The 19,286-nt window shown below is 42.9% G+C and overlaps 1 protein-coding gene across 5 annotated transcripts; it reads left to right on the top strand.

Annotated features, from left to right (window-relative positions):
* Positions 1-5,503: 5,503 nt before the first annotated feature.
* On the top strand, positions 5,504-18,868 carry LOC121551327 (zinc-binding protein A33-like). Of its 5 annotated transcripts, none has more exons than XM_041863925.1 (8): positions 5,813-5,884; positions 6,901-6,936; positions 13,364-13,613; positions 16,317-16,412; positions 16,568-16,798; positions 16,935-16,957; positions 17,934-18,052; positions 18,206-18,868. In XM_041863925.1, the coding sequence occupies exons 1-8, from the start codon at positions 5,835-5,837 to the stop codon at positions 18,745-18,747; spliced, it is 1,347 nt and encodes a 448-aa protein (XP_041719859.1). In that variant the 5' UTR covers positions 5,813-5,834; the 3' UTR covers positions 18,748-18,868. The 5 variants fall into 5 exon arrangements, with proteins under 5 accessions (XP_041719858.1, XP_041719859.1, XP_041719857.1 ...); XM_041863923.1 differs by having other exon boundaries at positions 13,334-13,613; XM_041863926.1 differs by lacking the exon at positions 6,901-6,936 and having other exon boundaries at positions 5,821-5,884; positions 13,334-13,613.
* The last annotated feature ends 418 nt before the right edge of the window (positions 18,869-19,286 follow it).

The following is a 19,286-nucleotide window of genomic DNA, read 5'->3' as shown; positions in this document are numbered from 1 at the left end:
ATAGTAGTGAAGACATCAAAACTATGAAACAACACATATGGTCTTTTACCAAATAGGGCCATCTTCTGTATACCACCCCTTCCTTGTCACAACACAACTGATTGGCTGAAACACATTAAGAAGGAAAGAAATTCCACAAATGAACTTTTAAGAAGTCACACCTGTTAATTGAAATGCATTCCAGGTGACTACCTCATGAAGCTGGTTGAGAGAATGCCAAGAGTGTGCAAAGCTGTCATCAAGGCAAAGGGTGGCTATTTGAAGAATCTCAAATATAAAATATATTTTGATTTGTTTAACACTTTCTTGGTTACTACATGATTCCATATGTGTTATTTCATAGTTTTGATGTCTTCACTATTATTCTACAATGTAAAAAATTGAGAAAATTAAGGAAAACCCTTGAATGAGTAGGTGTGTCCAAACATTTGACTGGTACTGTACATGATGGACTTTTAAGTGAAGAAATAACCACACAGATCTCCAATCATTACTCACCAAACAAATTATAAATCATAAACAAATGCTTTGTCAGTCAGCAAGCATCTACTGTACATGTACAGTGTGCACACCTTTGCGTTAGGTAGCAGTAATAAACCCAAGGCCTGTAGTTAGAATCTGGCCACTAGTTGAAGAAGAATTGGCATTCACTTTTGTAAATAGCTTTATGTTGTGACACCAGAAATAGTCTGCAGCTCCACAGCTCTCAGGTATCTTTGCGAAGCACTATTGTAAGTTGGTCAACCAACTTAGTCTACTGTGGCTTCCTCCCCTTGTCTAGTTCTGAAAACACTGAACAGGTGACAACATTGCGGCTGCCCTCCACCAGGCATTTGCTTTCACCTGTCCAGCTCCTTTACCTCAGAGCAGATGAAGGAGATGAGAGGAAGTCGCTGTTGACTTGAGATGCAGCCAAAGTGCCTTTAGTCTCTCCCATATGAAATCAAAGGTTGTGGAGTTGTTCCTAAGTGTCTATATTTGAGGCTCTTTTCCATGAACGTTGAAGTAGATCAATTGATGACAAAGTTAATCCTCTTTATGCCGTGGATAATGGAAGGACTGTAGTTCTTCTCATAACATTTATTTGCCCCCTAAACCAGTTTTTGTTCTTGACTTATCACAACCTTCAATATATACTGCAGTGTGGTTCAACAAGAGGCAATTAGGCTAAGCTTTGGTATGGAATTCCCATTCCTGTTACTATATCTGGCCTGCGAGCCATGTACATACCGTATATACACTACCAGTCAAAAGTTTTAGAACACCTACTCATTCAAGGGTTTTTCTTTATTTTTACTATTTTCTACATTGTAGAATAACAGTGAAGACATCAAAACTATGAAATAACACATATAGAAACATGTAGTAACCAAAAAAGTGTTAAACAAATCAAAATATATGTTATATTTGAGAATCTTCAAATAGCCACCCTTTGCCTTGATGACAGCTTTGCACACTTTTGGCATTCTCTCAACCAGCTTCACGAGGTAGTCACCTGGAATGCATTTAAATTAACAGGTGTGACTTCTTAAAAGTTCATTTGTGGAATTTCTTTCCTTCTTAATGCATTTGAGCCAATCAGTTGTGTTGTGACAAGGCAGGGGGGGTATACAGAAGATGGCCCTATTTGGTAAAAGACCATGTCCATATTATGGCAAGAACAGCTCAAATAAGCAAAGAGAAATGCCAGTCCATCATTACTTTAAGACATGAAGGTCAGTCAATACGGAATGGACATTAGACCGGTGGAAATGTGTCCTTTGGTCTGGAGTCCAAATTGTGAGACGCAGTGTGGGTGAACGGATGATGTCTGCATTTGTATTTTCCACCGTAAAGCATGGAGGAGGAGGTGTTATGTGTGGGTGTGCTTTGCTGGTGACACTGTCTGTGATTTATTTAGAATTCAAGGCACTCTTAACCAGCATGGCTACCACAGCATTCTGCAGCGATATGCCATCCCTTCTGGTTTGGGCTTAGTGGGACTATCATTTGTTTTTCAACAGGACAATGACCCAACACACATCCAGGCTGTGTAAGGGCTATTTTACCATGAAGGAGAGTGATGGAGTGCTGCATCAGATGACCTGGCCTCCACAATCCCCCGACCTCAACCAAATTGAGATGGTTTGGGATGAGTCGGACGGCAGAGTGAAGGAAAAGCAGCCAACAAGTTCTCAGCATATGTGGGAACTCCTTCAAGACTGTTTGGAAAGCATTCCAGGTGAAGCTGGTTGAGAGAATGCCAAGAGTGTGTAAAGCTGTCATCAAGGCAAAGTGTGGCTATTTGAAGAATCTCACATATAAAATATATTTTGATTTGTTTATTACTTTTTTGGTTACTATATGATTCCACATGTGTTATTTCATAGTATTGATGTCTTCACTATTATTCTACAATGTAGAAAATAGTAAAAATAAAGAAAAACCCTTGAATGAGTAGGTGTTCTAAAAGTTTTGACAGGTAGTGTGCATGTAGAACAAATGCCAGTTATAGATATAGGAGTTTAGCTGCAGCAGCTCCAAGAGAGAATAGAGGAGACCGAGTCCTGTGCTGTTTGTGTCCCAGAGAGAATGGAGGAGACAGAGTCTGAGTCCTGCACTGTGTGTGGAGAGATATTCACTTTCCCTGTGGTTCTCAGCTGCCATGCCTGTGGATGTAGCTTCTGCAAACAATTTCTGGGGGAGTTCTGGGAGCAGCAGGGTTCTCAAACTTGTCCTATGTGCATTCTAAACTATCCTGGACCTGCTCAGAAAACATTGCTAAGAATCAATTTCTTTTAAATGCAGGACGTAACATCATACGAAATGGATGGCGTTGTACACAATTGTTCACAATTGTCAGGGGACCCGTTTTGGCTCATTAGCGTTAATTTCTAAACTAGTGGCTGAAATTATACAAAACCTCTCTAGCATCACTTTAAGTTATGGGTTGTTTGTATCTCATGCATGATTTATACTCAATGTTGAGTTACTTAAAAGGTTGGGCCAGAACATACACTTTATCATACTCTCACACTAAAAAAGAGCCCCTGCCACCATTCCTCCCTGGGTCAGTATGAAGTCAGTCACTCGCATAGAGTCGGCTAGAAGGCACACTAGGACCAAAGCCTGTTTTAACATGGGCAGCGCCATTGAGGGCTTTCACAATTTTTAAGTAGTAAACTAGGTGGGACTTGCTATGGGTTAAGCCGTTAAGGAATGATCACAGAATTCCATCCAGGTCAGCAGGAGGGGTAAGCCAAATAATTATACCCCTGAGCAAACATTCTATAACTGCAGGTAGCAGTAAATCACCAACCTTGGCTTCATATCTGTTCAGACTCCAACACAGTAGGTGGTGTTTAGCACCTTTTTAGTTTATTTACAAACAGCCAATACTCTCATAGAAGTAGAAGTTGACTACTTTTAAATGGCGATAGCCCTCAATGACGCTGCCCATGCTGTCAACGAAGCGGCCATTGCAAAGAAAGGAGATGAGCTATCTAGTACATCTCTATGGAAATACGGTAGATTACTGTAGTAAATACTACAGACATTTTAGCAAAAACACTACAGTCAGTAAAAATACTTCATTTTTTAAACTATAGTAAATACTACAGTATTTAATTTGCATATACCCTGCCCATTCCCTCCACCCTTATCCTAATGTGTTCAACTCGTAAATGAGAAGCCCACATGCCAAGTATAGACCATGTATTGTGTCCCCTACAGGTTATAGAAAAGAGCAGAAGCTCTGTTCAGAACCCAGTCCTACTTACCTACTTACTGACTCATTTACTTACTTACCTATTTACCTATGTATCTTTTTTTTGATATGGAAAATTTACTCTTTTAGTATTTCTCCAGTAGTTTTCCTCAAGGAGAAGCGTCCACGTCTGTCAAAGATAATAAAACAAAAACACTTTAGTACTACAGTGAATACTATAGTATATACCACAATTTTTTTACTACAGTATTTATACTAGAGTAAACTGTAAATACTACAGTATACTACAGTATTCCCTGTAGTGTTTTTGCAGACTTAAACACTACAATGAATACTTCAAAAATACTACAATGAATACTACATTAAAGTCTGCAAAAACACTACAGTGATTACTATAGTATTCCTACCATAGTATACACTATAGTATTTTTTCAGGGGAAGTTCCGTATTTTACTACTTAATGTTAGATGTCTGAATGAAGTCTATGGGCCAGGATAAACTGTAATCTATGGTTTGGTTTTCTTTAAATAGGCACTACAAACTAGCCTCTGCTAGCTAAAAATCAATGTATGGCTAAATCAAATGAAATCAACTTAATTATGTGGTTTGACATTAGTAAGGGGATTTGCCAATAAAAAAAATCATAATGTTGCATGGTTGCCCCTATCACTTCCATTGATTTTTAGCTAGCTGTGGTGGATAATGTTAGCTGAAGTTTGTAGTGGCTGTTTAAAAAAAAACGAATCATGAATTGCAGTTTCTCCTGGCTCATAGACTACTTTAACAATATATTTTTTTGCCAAGTATCATAACAAAACAAGCAACCTACAACTGTCTCTTTTTTGTTGGTAGCCCACTCTTTGATGGTATGCACATCTTACAAAGCGTGACTTTAAAGTTGGTCTCTTCAGTCAGCTATATTGTCGTTTGGGTGAACTGCCATAAATTGGGTCAGTTGAGGGGGGGGGGTGTCTATGTATGGGTCTGTGTGTGTGTGAATGTGTGTGAGAGAGATAGAGATGGAGAGATAGAGAGAGAGAAAGAGAGAGAGATAGAGAGATAGAGAGAGAGAGAGAGAGAGAGAGAGAGAGAGAGAGAGAGAGAGAGAGAGAGAGAGAGAGAGAGAGTGTGTGTCAGTAGTATCTGGGAATCATAAGGGTCCCAGTGTCAGCATCGGTGTGAATTTGCATAGTAGCTGGTCGATCATTGAAGAGTCTAGGTACTTGATGCTGCTCTTCAAAGGGGTCATTCTATGGCAGGGGAAAGATTGTCATTTGATTTCTACTTGTTCTGTGAATTGATAATGTTCTGTTCATGGGTAGATCATTAATTGCTTGTGCAAATGATAACATTTTTCCATCCAGGTTATTATTATAATAATAATAATTATATATATATATATTTTTTTTTGGCACAGGCTTAAAATCAATGGGAGTGATAGTAGTCTAGACAGACAGGTTGCCTTCCACAATGTAACCAATGATCCAGAATACACGTCTGTGGCAGAGAAAGGTTATTAAAAAAAATATATATATTTTTTAGGCCCATTCTTTGATAAAGAACATTACTTTAAAGTTGGTCTCTTCAGTCTCTGTTATTGGATGGGTGTGTGTGTGTTTCTGTCTGTCTGTCTGTATGTCTGTGTATTTTTGTGTGAGAGAGAGATAAAAATAACACTGGATTTACAAATATTTGGAGAAAAATATATGTCAGAGGGGGAAGACCTTACAGGCCATAGTGTCAGGTCACTGTAACCATATCTGAGGCAACTGCAGCCTGTTATAGACACATGCATGCAGTAAAGAGCTGCACATATAACTCCAGCTCTGAGGTAGAATGGAGGCTAAAACTCTCCTGGCACACAAGTTCTCCTGCTGTGCTGTATGTAGTGAGATCTTCACTGTCCCATTGGACCTCAGCTGCCCGACCTGTGGCTGTAGCTTCTGCATACCCTGTCTGGATGAGTTCTGGGAGCAGAAGGGCTCTGAAGTATGTCCTATGTGCATCATCAAAAGACCTTCTCAGAAACCTCCACAGAGAAAGTGTGAGGAACATTGGATCAAACTGTCGCTCTTCTGTGTCACGGACCTGCAGCCTATATGTTCTGAGTGTCCTCTCACAGGGCAGCATGTGGACCACAGGGTGTACCCCATTAAAGAGGCTCTGGAGGACTGCAAGGTATGCTTAAAGGAGTAGTTTGTTATGGTCTGTTTCACAGAAGTCTGCATAACCTTAAAGGATAAGTTCAGTATTTTACAACTTAATGTTAAATGGTTCCTTAACCTGAAAGTAGTATATGGGCCTAGAGAAACCACAATCTATGGTTCAAACTTGAGCCACCGCTAGATGGGAGTGTTTTTCTAAATTTCAAAGTCAAATCAAATGAAATTAACTCCATAATTTATTTATTTTTTATTTGTTTTGGGGGGTAGATCAGCTTTAATATTGCAGATAGATTGTAACTTCCATCAATGTAATTGTCTGCATCACTTCCAATCCCCCATATGGTTTTTTTCTCTCACATATATATATATATATATATACATACATACACATACATATACATACACATACATACATATACATACATATATATATACACATATCCTTTTAAAAAATATATTTCCCTTTATTACTTTCCAACCCCACCACCCCTTCCCTAATTGTAGTAAACTAGTGAACAACAACGCTTAGGCCTCTATTTCCAGCTTATACATACTATATACATTTTATGGACACAGTCAATTTTACAATAATTCTATTTTGTTTGTTTTTACTCCTGAACTTCCTCTACCATCAAACTCTCCGATCATTTTCATGATGTCCATTCGGTTTGCTTCTATATGCCATATCTTTCGAACTGTGCTCTTTCACAAAAGCTCTCAACCTATAACCTATATACTTATTATGGACACAGTATGCTTTACATTAGTTATCTTGTAGTTATTAGTTATTATTAGTTTTTGTTAGTTGTTATTAGTCCCATCCTTCAGCTCCATTCAACACGTCCCATCTATCTCTTAACACCATCCACATTGGATTTCTATTTACCATATATATTTCAACTGTACTGTGATGTTTCACAAAAGTTCTGAACCTTTCTATTCTCATTGTTTCTACAGATTGTAAATTGAAAATAAACATTTTGCTAAAAGTATTATTATATTATTGATCGATTGACTATGACTTTTCAGATCACCCAGCAGTGCTATCTGCAGGGTTAGCTCCAGGTAAATATTGCAATCCTTCAGCCATTCCTGGACCTGTGGCCAAAAACAAGCTACAAATGGACAGTACCAAAACAATTGATCTAATGATTCTGTCTCTTCGCAGCAAAATCTGCAGAGCTGGGAAGATTGTATATAAATAACATTCTATTGGTAGCAAGAATTTTGTATAAAAATTTAAATTGAAAAATTATAAGTTTTGAATCTGGCGTCGTTTTGCGTATCAGTTCATAAACACTATGCCATGGAATCGGTACGTCAAAAATCTCTTCCCAACTATTTTGCAATCTACAGTTGAAGTCGGAGGTTTACATACACTAAGTTGACGGTGCCTTTAAACAGCTTGGAAAATTTCAGAAAATTATGTCATGGCTTTAGAAGCTTCTGATAGGCTAATTGACATAATTTAAGTCAATTGGAGGTGTACCTGTGGATGTATTTCAAGGCCTACCTTCAAACTCAGTGCCTCTTTGCTTGACATCATGGGAAAATCAAAAGAAATCAGCCAATACCTCAGAAAAAGAATTGTAGAACTCCACAAGTCTGGTTCATCCTTGGGAGCAATTTCCAAACGCCTGAAGGTACCACGTTCATCTTGTGATGTCACGAGAGGCTACACAGCTTTCAGCGGGATTGCTCAAGTAGTGCAAGGAGACCAGGTTCAACCAAAACAAGGATTTTATTAAAGGTCTTGGGAAACTAACGAAATTATAACACAATTCTGTTCTCTGGTGGCTCTTAAGGGTTAACAGTTCAGGGATGTCTCTTCCACATCCAAAATCATAACTCTCCCTCGCTCAAATAACTTTTCCCCAGCCTTACTGTATTCCACGTTGCAGCTAGTGGCCAACCCAGCAAAACGTCCTTCCAAATGTCCCACACGTATTTCCACAGGTGCATATATCCAAAGGTGAGTATTTCCCAAAGGTAAGTATCTCCAAATCCTTATATTCCTCATGGAAGTGGACGTGCAGCACTCTTGTCCTCCAGAGAGCCCAGCTTGGAGACCGTGTCTCTTCCCTTCAACAAACCTTCAGCTCATCAGCTCCTGATTGGTTTCACCTGCGTGGGAAGATTGGCCATAGAGGGTTGGAGTTCCCGACCATACCAGCAGATGGAGCCATAGCTGTCTGGGTTTGCAGCCATCTCAGGGGATGTAACGTCCCTCCAGGACACAGCCTCTCGTGACATCACACATCCCCTCCTCGGGACCGACGTCCTCGTCGGGGTAAAGGCAGCGAAGAAGGCATCACGCCGGGAGAGGGCGTCCGCATTGCCGTGGTGCTTGCCAGCCTGCTCTCTCTTCAACTCCTCCACCTCTAGGACCAGGGACTCAGCCTCCTGTTGTCTCTCCTTGAGTTTCTTACTGAACGCATCAGCCTTGGTTTTAGCAGAGTTTAGCTTCTGTTGAGCAGCTTTCAGTTCCTTCTCTCTCTCTGCCTCCGCATTCTTCATCTTGTTCTCCAACACCTTGTACTTCTCCTCTGCCTTCTTCTGGACCTCCTTACTACTGCGCAGGGTCTCCTCACACTCCTCGATGGTCCTGCGCAGCCTCTCCAGCTCCTCCTGTTGCTTATGGAAGGAGCTCTGTTGGAGTTTAGCCTGGAGGATATCTAACTCTTCTGTCTTCATGTCTAACTGTTGCTTTAACAAACGATACCTCTCAGCGGTCCCCTTCAGACCAGACAGTTCTTTGTCCAGATTCTGTAGCTCTGTCTCTGTGTCGGTCTGGGCACCTGCCATCCCTATCAGAGCCCGGGCGGGAGTGAGTAATTCGGAGGATTGCACCGGAGCCTTCCCAGGATGAGTCTTGCCTCTCCGTTTCCGAGGTACTCGGGTTATCCTCTCCTGAGACTCTCTCCAGAGTGGGTAAAAGGCTGGGCAGTCTCGTCCAATTAGGACAGGGACGGGGAGGGAATCAACCACCCCGCCGTCGTGTGTATGGTTCCCCGTGTGCTGGTCATTGTAAGTTCAGTAATGGGGTATTCTCTGGTGTCCCCATGGACACAGGAAACTGGGAGGACTTTCCCCGGGGGTCAGACACGTTGGGCCCACCAAATCCTTACGCACCAGGGTGGCCCGGCTACCAGAATCCAGTAAGGCCTCCACATCATGGTGATTCACAGTTACCGGGCAGGTGGGGGGTCGATCTGGGCCGCCATCTACGACTCCCAAGAGCGAGGCAAAACGGTGTGTGGGTGCTGAGCTGGAGGACTCCGCAGTGGGCATAGGTTCATCGGCTGGTTTCCCACACTGCCAGGAGATATGTCCCATCTCCCCACACCGGTAACACTGTCGAGTTTCCCCCCTCCTGGTGTACTCTTCTTGGACCCGCCTGGTTTCTGGCTCCCCCTGGAGCCGGGATAAGTCCTGACGTGGCTGGGTTCGAGACCTTGGGGGTCCTTTGGACGGGTTCTTCCCATTTGTGGTGGGGCCGCACTCCTGGGGTCTTTTCGGAAGCATTCAGCATCTCCGCTGTGGCCTGGTACTTTTCCACAGCTTCCACGGTCAGATCAGCCGTGGTCAAGGCCTGTTGACTGATGAACCGTTTTGCCTCATAAGGCAGGGCGCGTAGGTAACGATCCACCACAACGGCCTCCACCACCGCCGCTGCTGTATTCCTCTGCGGATCCAGCCATTTCCTTGCGATTCGGACAAGTTCATGCATCTGCGCCCGAGGAGGTTGGTCTGGTTGGAAGGTCCAGCTGTGAAAGCGCTGGGCCATACCAAACTTTGTGAGTCCATATCTGCTGAGGATCTCAGACTTCAGGGCATCATAGTCAGTAACCTGGTCAGGGCCCAGGTCCCGGACAGCATTCAGCGATTCCCCGGTTAGAAAGGGGGCTAACAGACCAACCCACTGTTGCTTGGGCCAGGCTTCCCTAGTGGCCGTGGCCTCAAATGCATGCAGGTATGCCTCAATGTCATCGGTAGCTCCCATCTTAGATATAAAGTCACTTGCCTTTATTGGGCGGGTATTTTGGACCACCCTCTGTCTCTGCAACTGCAATTCCTCTGCCTTCAGAAGGTTGGCTTTCTTTTGCTCCTCCAAGAGAGCCACGTTTGCTTGCATCTGGGCTTGCTGGCCAGCAACAAGGGCTTTCAATATGTCCTCCATTTCAGTCGGCGGGGAGCCTACGGCCAACTTGGAAAACTGGGTGATCAAACCTTCGGTATCCTCCTCTGACATGCACTATTAACGCTTGAGCGTGCCCGTATTCTCCACCATCTGTGATGTCACGAGAGGCTACACAGCTTTCAGCGGGATTGCTCAAGTAGTGCAAGGAGACCAGGTTCAACCAAAACAAGGATTTTATTAAAGGTCTTGGGAAACTAACGAAATTATAACACAATTCTGTTCTCTGGTGGCTCTTAAGGGTTAACAGTTCAGGGATGTCTCTTCCACATCCAAAATCATAACTCTCCCTCGCTCAAATAACTTTTCCCCAGCCTTACTGTATTCCACGTTGCAGCTAGTGGCCAACCCAGCAAAACGTCCTTCCAAATGTCCCACACGTATTTCCACAGGTGCATATATCCAAAGGTGAGTATTTCCCAAAGGTAAGTATCTCCAAATCCTTATATTCCTCATGGAAGTGGACGTGCAGCACTCTTGTCCTCCAGAGAGCCCAGCTTGGAGACCGTGTCTCTTCCCTTCAACAAACCTTCAGCTCATCAGCTCCTGATTGGTTTCACCTGCGTGGGAAGATTGGCCATAGAGGGTTGGAGTTCCCGACCATACCAGCAGATGGAGCCATAGCTGTCTGGGTTTGCAGCCATCTCAGGGGGATGTAACGTCCCTCCAGGACACAGCCTCTCGTGACATCACAATCTGTACAAACAATAGTACGCAAGTATAAACACCATGGGACCACGCAGCCGTCATACCGCTCAGGAAGGAGACGCGTTCCGTCTCCTGGAGATTAACGTACTTTGGTGCGAAAAGTGCAAATTAATCCCAGAACAACAGCAAAGGACCATGTGAAGATGCTGGAGGAAACAGGTACACAAGTATCTGTTATGATGTCTTTTCACAGTGTTGTGGGAACAAGGTTACATTTAGTAGATAGGTAATTCTTGGTGCCACAGAGTCTGGATTCCAGTATGTCGAGGGAGCTTACTGAGGTTTATCTTAGAATGATTGATAGATGTAATATACTGACTTGGGGTACAAGATAATACCATCGAAGAAGGGAGTGCCAACTGAGGGTTAACAGATGTTGTTGAAGAAATGTGTAACAGGAAGTATATAAACTAAGAGATTTCCTTTGTTCAGTAGTTCGGATGACAAGAGGCAGAGCAATATTAAATATTTGTATGAACTCTCCATATAATTGTTTAAGTATATTTTTGCATCCTGAATTACTTGATACCCGAGAAACTTATCATAACAGTATCTATATCCACAGTAAAACGAGTCCTATATGGAAATAACCTGAAAGGCCGCCCAGCAAGGAAGAAGCCACTGTTCCAAAACCACCATAAAAAAGCCAGACTACATGGGGACAAAGATTGTTCTTTTTGGAGAAATGTCCTCTGGTCTGATGAAACAAAAATAGAACTGTTTGGCCATATATAATGACCATTGTTATATTTGGAGGAAAAAGGGGGTGCTTGCAAGCCGAAGAACACCATCCCAACCATGAAGCAAGGGGGTGGCAGCATCATGCTGTGGGGGTGCTTTGCTGCAGGAGGGACTGGTGCACTTCACAAAATAGATGGCATCATGAGGAAAGAAAATTAGGTGGATATATTGACGCTTTTTCAGTTCTGCCCACAAATGTTCTATAGGATTGAGGTCAGGGATTTTTGATGGCCACTCCAATACATTGACTTTGTTGTCCTTAAGCCATTTTGCCATAACTTTGGAAGTATGCTTGGGGTCATTGTCCATTTGGAAGACCCACTTGCGACCAAGCTTTAACTTCCTGACTGATGTCTTGAGATGTGGCTTCAATATATGCACATAATTTTCTTTCCTCATGATGCCATCTATTTTGTGAAGTGCACCAGTCCCTCCTGCAGCAAAGCACCCCCACAGCATGATGCTGCCACCCCGTGCTTCACGGTTGGGATGGTGTTCTTCGGCTTGCAAGCGTCCCCCTTTTTCCTCCAAACATAATGATGGTCATTATGGCCAAACAGTTCTATTTTTGTTTCATCAGACCAGAGGACAATTCTCCAAAAAGTAAGATCTTTGTCCCCATGTGCAGTTGCAAACCGTAGTCTGGCTTTTTTTTATGGGAGTTTTGGAGCAGTGGCTTCTTCCTTGCTCAGCAGCCTTTAAGGTTATGTCGATATAGGACTCGTTTTACTGTGGATATAGATACTTTTGTACCTGTTTCCTCCAGCATCTTCACAAGGTCCCTTGCTGTTGTTCTGGGATTGATTTGCACTTTTCGCACCAAAGTACGTTCATCTCAAGGAGACAGAACGTGTCTCCTTCCTGAGCGGTATGACGGCTGCGTGGTCCCATGGTGTTTATACTTGCGTTCTATTGTTTGTACAGATGAACGTGGTACCTTCAGGCATTTGGAAATTGCTCCCAAGGACGAACCAGACTTGTGGAGGTCTACATTATTTTTTCTGAGGTCTTGGCTGATTTCTTTTGATTTTCCCATGATGTCAAGCAAAGAGGCACTGAGTTTGAAGGTAGGCCTTGAAATACATCCACAGGTACACCTCTAATTGACTCAAATGATGTCAATTAGCCTATCAGAAGCTTCTAAAGCTATGACATCATTTTCTGGAATTTTCTAAGCTGTTTAAAGGCACGGTCAACTTAGTGTATGTAAACTTCTGACCCACTGGAATTGTGATACAGTGAATTATAAATGAAATAATCTGTCTGTAAACAATTGTTGGAAAAATTACTTGTGTCATGCACAAAGTAGATGTCCTAACCGACTTGCCAAAACTATAGTTTGTTAACAAGACATTTGTGGAGTGGTTGAAAAACAAGTTTTAAATGACTCCAACCTAAGTGTATGTAAACCTCCGACTTCAACTGTACTTCATGTTGCTCTTCAGAAGGATCGGTCAGGGAAATGATTCTCAGTTGATTTCTAATTCTTCTGTGAGGTGATAATATTCTTCTCAAAAGGTAGTTAATTATAATCACAAATTATAATAATTTTCCTGTTCAGATTCTCTTTTGGCACAAATTAGATATTGACTTGTGCCGCTATTCAATGTCACTATAAAGTTCACTCTTGATTTACAAAGCTTAGAGTAAAATAAATGTCAGAGGGGCGAAGGCTCACAGGCCAGCGTAACCATATCTGAGCCACTGCGGCCTGTTATAGATGCATACAGGAGTCCAGCTCTAGCTCTGTGGGAGAATGGAGGCCAAAGCTTCCTCTATCCTGGAGGATGATGATCTCTCCTGTGCTGTATGTAGAGAGGTCTTCTCTGTTCCTGTGGTTCTCAGCTGCCATACCTGTGGCTGTAGCTTCTGCAATCCCTGTCTGGATGAGTTCTGGGAGCAGCAGGGTTCTGCAATATGTCCTTTGTGCATCACCGACTACGCTAGAGGTCCTCAGAGAACGTGTGAGGAACACAGGGACAAACTGAAGATCTTCTGTGTCACGGACCTGCAGCCTATCTGTGATTATCATTGGTCAGTTGACCATAAGGATCACAAAGTGTACCCAATAGCTGAAGCAGTGGTGGACTGCAAGGTAAGCTGCGACAGTAAATCTATTTAGTGTTTAAATCTATTCCCAGTGCAGGATTTGATCCTTGTGGGCTAACTCCCACTACCCAAACTATTGGGTTACTATAATAATAGCTTCGGCAACCAGAATGCACGTTCAGCTAAATGCCACTAAACTTTAACAACTTTGTCCCCCAATAAATAGTCCCTACGTGTGGCAAAAATATTAGTTGTTTTGATGTTCCTCTTATAAAACCCATTATTCTGATTTGAATGAGAGTGTCAGGCACCAGAAAGCTGGACAGAACAAAAAAATTAATACATTAAAGGGATAGTTTTGTAAAAGTTTGGCATATTTTCAACTTCCCTAGGGTGTTGTTGTTTCCACCAAACCGTTTTTAAATGAGCTCGCTGGTTATTTAGTAACATCCAGAAACAACAACACCCTAGGTCGAAAATGAGCTAAACTTAAAAACATTAAAAAAACTATACCTTTAAGACATTATAGGGGCATCATATTTGCTTATGACAAGTCTTCCAAATGCATTACAACCACATCATCATGCATTATACCTGTAGGCTTTGGGTAAAGTGTTACCAACAAATGCAGGTTAATAATTTACAGTGACTTAAATTGACTTCTTTAGGACAAAATACAAAAATAGTAAATTATGGCCCGTTTGCACAACAATTTAGTGTTTTAAGACATCTTGGACCATGGGGCGCTTTCAGGACAGGGGTTTGTCAAATGTTAGACCCAGCACTTAGTCAAGGCTAAGTTGGACTTTGGAAAATGTTTCAGGGGTCAGTGGAGGGGTATTTTCTTACTCTCCTCCCTCCCACCTAATACATTCTCCCCACCTATTAATACTCACCGTCTTCCCATCTTTTCTTGGTTATTGTGTTTCTTCCCAGACTCTGATGGACCATATCATTCTTATGCAATATGCTGCCCCCACCAGTCTTGTCTTGTGACTTATTAAATTATCAAATGATTATTACATCACCATCATCAAAATGTTATTGGCTGTTTAAGGCAGACCCCCTGGCATCATCACTCTGACGTGCCAATCTTCCCCCCTCTCCAACAACACTGATCTCAGAACACTGCGTCAAAGAAGTGGGACTATCACTCACTCTGGCCTTCCTTCAAAGATATTTGGTGGATAGCTGTGTTTTATTATGCAGTGGGAGGTGTTTATTTGCATATCCACTATTCAAGCCGATGGAAGCCCTATGGACATATTAATTTCCTTTAAGTATTAAAGTTGAACTGAGGTAGACCCCAGAGAACCCCGGCAACAGGGGTGGGAGGAGCATAGTAACCTTATCTGACCCTGCTGCTGCTCTTAAAAACCTGAAAGGCAGAATGGCGTCCAGGCACCGTGAAGACGATCTCTCCTGCCCCATCTGTGGAATTATCTTCAACCAGCCCGTGGTGCTCTCCTGCAGACACAGGTTCTGTAAAACATGCCTTCAGGACAGCTGGAGTACCCAGGAAGGTGAGGACGACTGCCACTTCTGCCCTCTGTGCTGGAGACGTTCCTCCATGAATGAGATTGTGGTGAACACCATTCTGGAGAAGGCCTGCGAGTCCTTCAGGAAGGAGATGAGCAGCAGGAATAACCCTATGGCGTGTAAGGAACATGGAGAGATACTCACACTCTTCTGTCTGGACGATCTGCAGCCCATCTGTGTTGCGTGCCAGACGTCGGCGGTACACAAGGGGCACAGGCTCTACCCCATTGGGGAAGGTGCACACGACTGTAAGGTAGGCGAGCACAACCTTAGTTGTCTTCATTGTGCTGTCAGTGTCACTGTCACTGAATGTGTCTCTCATCATCAATACCCTTGCTCTTAACGTTGCTTGTCAGAGGGAAACTCACTTTCATCTGTATGTTCAGTCTCATCTAACCTCCGGCTGTCATCCTTTACCGCCCGCATTGTCAAATAACTACTTATTTCTAGCCCAAAACTTTCACAAGTTGCTAAACCAGCAGCACTTCTATCATCATGAAAAGTAACATCTTTTATTTTGTTTTTTACAGTTTTGTGTTGTAAAAACCTTTGTTATAGAAATCACCTTTGACATAATGGGATGGTTAATAGGGGGTTTGGAAGAGTTTATTATCACTCTATTAATAGATTCATATTTTGGGTTGGTCACTGCTTGGGCCCCTGGGAGGAATGAAACTAGATCCCAGAAGGCTTCTCAAGTGTGCCCCTCTACATTCCACTCCTCCCCTGTCCCACCATCTGTCTTTGACCCAGTCCTAGGGACAAGGCAGCTTTCACCAAGACACATTTTTAATCTTAGAATGTAATACTCAAAGACAACATCAACAGAGCATGAATCATGAGCTTGAGTGTGCCTCACAATGCAGAAACCTCAATGTCCAAACTTTCTATATGTCTTTCTCTGGCACGTTGACTTTATGAATCTGTGTGTAGCCATTTTGTTTCATCATCATCATCTCCACCCTCTCTGTCACTCAATCACATGATCCAAACTCTGTTAATGTTGCCGTGGCATTAGCTAGGTCCAGCTATCAATTGAGCTGGATCTTCCAGTCAAGGAGGTATTGTGACCTTTCACACATGCAGCTGAATGCTGTGATGGGGCTGCAGTGCGGTGGTACCTGGCAGTTGAAAGCAACACATTGTGCTCGTGGCCAGCCTGACCCTGTAGTATGTGTTAAAGTGTTAATATCTTGCCATTCCATTCCAGGAGGAACTTAAGAATGCACTGACGCCATTGAAGGAGAAGCTGCAGCTGTACAAGAAGGCTATGATCATCTGTGATCAAACAGCAGAGCACATCAAGGTAGGGTATTGTATTTCTAGCGCTTTAGAAAGATTTTGATGGTGTCCTTTTTGGATGAATACATCTTATAATGCTCATGGAACACATCATCAGTAATGTAACCTGGGGTCATTGAGTGTTTCAGGTCTTTCATTTCTAAACATGTCTAATTCCAGAACCAGGTTGAGCATACTGAAAGGCAGATAAAGGATGAGTTTGAAACCCTTCGCCAGTTCCTGAGAGATGAGGAGGCAGCCAGATTGCATGCTCTGAAGGCAGAGGAGGATCAGAAGAGTCTGCTTATAAAGGAGAAGATTGAGGAGATGTCCAACGAACTGATGTCCCTCTCAAACACCATCAGAACCGTAGAGCAAGAGATGAGGTCTCAGGACATCCCATTCTTACAGGTATACACAGTATGAAGTGAAGTGAAACCCTACTTACAGTACAAAGGGAATTCCCAAAACAAAATATAAAAACATAACATGCATGTGGAATAGTGTGGCTGTCCATCTAAAAGCGATACATTTATTTGCTTTTCAGAACTACAAGGATATCATCAAGAGGTAAGTGGAGTCAGGAATAGCCGTCGGTTTGACCCATGGGTTGATGTCATGAGCTAACAGAGGCAAAATACAAAAATAGACAGAGACCCATACTGCCTCACTATCATGTGCCCATAATATACTCATGAAAACAGTGATCTAGCTAGTGAATGTGGCAGACACATCTAAGGCTCACGTGTGTTTTCAGATTCAACTATTACCTTAATTCAGGCCTAGAATCAATCAGATCAAGCGTTAACCGGCGATAGCCAATACCTGCATAGCTGATGTTCTGGCGGTGAGCAGATGCTCTTGATCATAGTCAGAAAGCCACACCCTCCCACTCGCGTTAAAAGTTTAGAACGAGAAAGTTTAGGCAATATAGAAATAATGACGCTCAAATAGAAAATCATAAAACTAAATAATGAGCATTTGTATCAGCCTAATTGAGGTGTAGATTACATCTCAAACTCCAGTGTTCGAAATTGTAAACAAGGCGACTCAAGCAGTCAATAGCAATGTCCGCTTTAGGTATAATGCCAGGAGCCGCTTGTGGATTTGACAGCTCTAACACAGTTCCACCTCCGACACCGCTAAAACAACCGCTATGTGGATGTTGGCTAAAGTGGATCTGATTGAATAGAGCCCTTAAAGGTAGACTCAGCGATATGACGTAGGTGTACAAAGTAAACAGCATATAACTAAGAGAGTTGAAGCGCGAGGCTAAACTTCTCAGCGTGAACCCATGCACACGTATGACTGTGTGAGAGCGAAGTCTTGCATCTCACTCATCGCAATATCTGCGGTGCTGCTCGTGGCAAAGTCATTTTACTGTGTCTACCTTTAATAAAAACAGATAATTATGTTCAAATGAACTTTACTTTTACACAAAATAGCAATGAATATGATACAATACATACATTTCATGGTAAAATAATATATATTTTTTCTCTGGTATAATAGACATATGACTCATCACTGAATGTCATCATTCCAGAACCTGGCGTATGCCGCTGGATCCAAAGATGATTCCTGGAACTCTGATTGATGTGGCAAAGCACCTGGGTTCTGTAAAGTTCAACATCTGGGACAAGATGAAGAGCATCATTCAATATAGTGAGTATTAATCAAATATGAGTAGGTAGAAGTGACTGTACTGTTCCCTCACAGGAAATAAAGTTATTCCATATATTTAATTTAATCTCAGTTCTGCCCTTTCGATCACCTCTCTCTTCCATTTGAGGCTCATCTCTTCTCCTCTCTCCCCAGCTCCTGTGACTCTGGACCCCAACACAGCCGCTAGCTGCTTCATCCTGTCTGAGGATCTAACCGTGGTCCAGTGCTGCTCCCAGGTCTTCAAGCTCCCCAACAACCCTGAGAGGTTTGACATCAGCGCTGAGTTACTGGGCTCTGAGGGGTTCTGCTCTGGCCGCCACAGCTGGGAGGTGGAGGTAAAGGATAACACATACTGGGTGATAGGCGTGGCCAGCGAGTCCATCAACAGGAAGGGCAAGAACGTGCTGACACCGGCCGAGGGCTTCTGGACTATACGCTTCCGCAACGGCGAGCACAAGGCGTGCACAGCACCGTGGGCGCCCTTGACCATGATGAGCAAGGAGCCACAGGTCATCAGGGTGGTGTTGGACATGGACAGGGGCAAGGTGACCTTCTTTGACCCCAGGGAGAGGACGCCCCTCTATACGTTTACAGACCTCATCTCACCCCGGGTGTTCCCTTACTTCTGCACGGCCTGTAAGGAACACCCACTGAGACTGCTGCCCGTCAGGTTGTCTGCTGATGTGGAGCACTAGAGAGCTCCATGGAGGCTCAGTTACTTACAGATATCAATCTAGTTGTGTTTACTACCTAGTCCTAGAAGATAAAGGCTGATCACTTGGAAGGGACAGTCTGGAATAAAGCATGTAATGGTCATATGTTTGTGAGTATTATGTGTCTACAGAAGATATACACAGAGTATACCAAACATTAGGAACATCTTCCTAATCTTGATTTGAACCACTTTTGCCCTCAGAACAGCCTCAATTCGTCAAGGCATGGACTCCACAAAGTGTAGAAAGCATTCCACAGGGATGCTGGCCCATGTTGAATCCAATGTATCCCACAGTTGGGTCAAGTTGGCTGGATGTCCTTTGGGTGGTGGACCATTCTTGATACACATGGGAAACTGTTGAGCGTGTGAAACCCAGCAGCGTCACCGTTCTAAACACACCTACTACCATACCCCATTCAAAGGCACTTACATATTTTGTCTTGCCCATTCACCATCTGAATGGCACACATACACAATACTTGTCTCAATTGTTTCAAGGCTTAAAAATCCTTCTTTAAC

The sequence above is a fragment of the Coregonus clupeaformis genome, chromosome 35 (genome assembly GCF_020615455.1).
Source record: "Coregonus clupeaformis isolate EN_2021a chromosome 35, ASM2061545v1, whole genome shotgun sequence".
Taxonomy (NCBI): Eukaryota; Metazoa; Chordata; class Actinopteri; order Salmoniformes; family Salmonidae; genus Coregonus; species Coregonus clupeaformis.
The sequence above is the reverse complement of the archived record's forward strand: the minus strand, read 5'-3'. Positions and strand labels throughout refer to the sequence as shown.

Excerpts from the sequence above, each read along its gene's own strand:
- LOC121551327 (XM_041863922.2), top strand. The coding sequence starts at position 14,958 with ATGGCGTCCAGGCACCGTGAAGACGATCTCTCCTGCCCCATCTGTGGA. Across the intron at positions 16,413-16,567 it reads AAACAGCAGAGCACATCAAG|AACCAGGTTGAGCATACTGA; the intron begins GTAGGGTATTGT and ends GTCTAATTCCAG. Across the intron at positions 18,053-18,205 it reads GAAGAGCATCATTCAATATA|CTCCTGTGACTCTGGACCCC; the intron begins GTGAGTATTAAT and ends CTCTCTCCCCAG.